The sequence below is a fragment of the Mercurialis annua genome, linkage group LG4 (genome assembly GCF_937616625.2).
Source record: "Mercurialis annua linkage group LG4, ddMerAnnu1.2, whole genome shotgun sequence".
NCBI lineage: Eukaryota > Viridiplantae > Streptophyta > Magnoliopsida > Malpighiales > Euphorbiaceae > Mercurialis > Mercurialis annua.
Genome location: NC_065573.1, coordinates 17,775,675 through 17,778,952, shown reverse-complemented (window position 1 = coordinate 17,778,952; position 3,278 = coordinate 17,775,675). Strand labels below are relative to the sequence as shown.

General features: G+C 36.1%; 1 protein-coding gene across 1 annotated transcript; it reads right to left on the bottom strand.

The window, feature by feature from the left end:
• Positions 1-265: 265 nt before the first annotated feature.
• Positions 266-2,270, bottom strand: LOC126678154 (lycopene beta cyclase, chloroplastic/chromoplastic). The gene is made up of 2 exons (XM_050373043.2): positions 2,141-2,270; positions 266-2,000 (listed from the first exon to the last, which is right to left on the bottom strand). Exon 2 carries the CDS (start codon positions 1,947-1,949, stop codon positions 435-437), a length of 1,515 nt encoding a protein of 504 aa, XP_050229000.1. The 5' UTR covers positions 1,950-2,000; positions 2,141-2,270; the 3' UTR covers positions 266-434.
• Between the last annotated feature and the right edge of the window lie 1,008 nt (positions 2,271-3,278).

Sequence of the window (3,278 nt, the reverse complement as noted above, 5' to 3'; positions counted from 1 at the left end):
CGTGACAAACTTTGGATTAGGGACCTCTTGTACAAAACAGGTAAAGTACGGGGATCTCCGCATGTGTTTTGCCTATTTAGAAATCCAAATTTACTAATTAGGAATGCAAGAAGAAGAGGGACAAGCAGAGAAACACGCATAACATTTTGGAAGAGTTTTATGGTTTCAGTAGGTAACACTATATCTTCAGCAATGTTTTGGTATGAATGAAGATGCTAAGCATACTTATAAATACAGCACCAAACTACAAATTGTTAAGCACAACTGTAAAAACAAAATTTGATTATGTATAATGTGACCTGCTTCAGAATTATAGCAGCCCATGTTTGAATCAGAGCATTGCCCTTCCATAAGATTCACAATTACAGACAACAACAGCATAGAAAAGTGCAGATGGAATGGATTTAGCAGAAAACAAATGAAATCCTAGCCATCTATTCTCTATCCTGTATTAAATTGTTCACCATTTTAACCAAAGGAACAGTTCCCTTTGCCATAATCTCTAACCTGGAAGTATTAGAAGCACGCGAAAACAATGAGAGACCGAAAAATATTAGCTCCGGCAGGAATAGTCGAGACGACAGGAAGCCATGCCAATAATGAGGTTCCAGATCAAAGAACGCGTCAAAAAACCTACGCGTGGCTTGTAAATCGAGCTTTAGCAAAATATCCATGCCGAAACAAAAGAACTCTCTCTGTCTTCTCCTCTCTATGGGCCATAAATCTTTCCATAATTCGGAAGATAATTCATTTCCGGTAAGTCTTCTGCTGGAACCAAGGTATTGGACTATGGCATTCGCAACAATAGGAGCTGCTGCTAGAGTTCTTGCTACCATATACCCAGTTGAAGGGTGAACCATGCCTGCAGTACCACCGATACCGACAACTCTTTGAGGGAGGACAGGGAGAGGACCACCCATTGGAATGACACAGTGCTCATCTTCTTCAATACTTTTCACTTTTATGCCCAAGTGCCTTAGTCTAGCCACCATCCTTTCCTGGATGTCTTCCATACGTAATCCTGGCCGAGCGACTAGAGAAGTTTCTTCAAGAAATATCCTGTCTTTTGAAAAGGGCATTGCATATAGAAAAGTGGGGATCTTTCTATTTCTCTCTTTCAACTCTGGAATATCATCCAAATGCGAGTCTCTCCAGTCCATAAAAAGCATCTTATCTACATTAAACGGGTGCTCTTCTACCTCGGCCAAAATTCCATAAGCCACTTGGTAACCCGGATTATATGGCTTATCATACTGAACAAGGCACCTAGAAAAGCCTGTTGCATCAAGAACCAGAGCTGCCTGGATTGTGATACCATCATTGCAAATCAAAAGAGACTTTGATTCCTCATGAATAACCTTGATAACTTTAGCTTGGTGAAATTTAACACCATTAGATATGCATTTCTGCAGCATTTTCGACTTTAGCTGCTTCCTATTAACCCTTCCGTAAGGTCTCCCAAGATCCTTCTCCGTTTTATCATCGACATACACAACAGCACCGGACCAGGTGGTATCAAGACAGTCAAGCAAATCCATGGCCTCAAACTCATCCACCCAAACACCGTAATTATTAGGCCAGATCAATTTAGGCGATGGATCAATCGAACACACAGAAAGCCCTGCTTCCGAAACTTGCTGCGCAACTGCAAGCCCCGCAGGACCGCCACCGACAACAGCAAGGTCAACAACCAGACCTTTGGATGGGTCATACATAGGAAGCTCAAATTCAAGATTTTCCTTCTTGGTTTCAGGTACAAGCTCTAAAAGAGCACTGCTACTCACTCTTACACATCCATTTGCACACCTTTTCGGATAAAATTTCTTTGAACAAAACCTAACCTCGGAATTCTGAAACTTTAGTGAGCTAAAATTACAAACTTTTTCTGAGAACCCATGAAGTTGGGGCAAGAATTCAAGTTTATTATGCGTTTTTAATAAAGTATCCATAGTTTCTTCAACAAGAATCTCTCAAAATCCCAACTGGGTCACCAAAATCTCCTAGACAAATGACAAATTATGATTCAAGAATCTGTCATACTGTTACTGAAACTAGAGAAACTAACAGATGGGTCCTTGAAACATTCAATCAAAGATTAATAAAATGAGTGTAAAGGAAGAATTCAAATTTGATGGCTTACCCAAAAGAAGATTTGGGACCTGAATTTGCAGAGGTTCTTGTGGCTGTTGCTGAACAGAAGCACACATCAAATTATATTTCTGAATTTAGTGTTTTATGAAGTGGGCAATATTTGACAAAACTTGAGAAAATGGATACAAAAGCTTATCCTGTGGCTGTGAGACAGGAGCATCATCCAAGGTCGATGGCCCGCCAAGACACGTGTTCGAACGTCCGATGCTAAGATTGGGATTTTTTTTGAACCGTCTTGGTTGCAAATGGCCAGAAACTAGTTTTTTTATGTTTTTCAGGAAAATAATACTACAACAACTAGGTAGCATAAAATGGAAACGGAAAACAGAAATAACAAAAAATAAACACGGAAAAACGGTAAATTTTTAAAACAAAGGTCTCGATATATGGAAAAAATGTTAATTAATAAAAAATATAGGGATATATTTATAATATTAAAAATTAGAACAAATTATTCTGAGGTTCCTGAGGTATATCGTAATTAACAGCTTGGTACCTTTTATTTCAAAAGTCTATTTATTGGTCTCTCAGTTTTAATTACGTTAACTATTAGGTCCCTCCGTTAATTTTGACATTTACTTTCAAACGATTTGGTATTCCACCTTTAATTTCGTGAACGGTTCGCCCCTCACTTTTAATTTTATTAAACGATTTTGTACCTCGGTTTTAGTTCCGTTAAATGATTTAGTCCCTCAAATTAATGGAAGGTCTCTCAATTAACAGAACTAAAACTGAAGGACCATTAAGTAAATTTTTGAAAAAAGAAGTACCAAACTGTTAATTATGGTATATCTCAGGAAGCTCAACGTAATTTTCTCTATAAATTATAAAATATTATATATATATATATATATATATATATATATATATATATATATATATATTAAATTTTATTTATACATTTATGTCAATTAATTTAATAAATAAAATATATTTTAATTCAATAAGAATAAGACGATAAGTTTTATTGTAGATAAAGTAAACAATAAAATTTGTGAGTAATTGATTAAAAAAACGACTTTTTTAGAGGGAAAACGGGTTTAGCCTAAAGTATTTAGTTTTTTACGGGCTTAAATTTGAAAATTGATATTTGTCATTTCATCTTCTATTATTCAAATTTTAACCTT

Bases quoted from the DNA above. Each gene is read 5' to 3' on its own strand.
- LOC126678154 (XM_050373043.2), bottom strand. From the start codon at position 1,949: ATGGATACTTTATTAAAAACGCATAATAAACTTGAATTCTTGCCCCAA.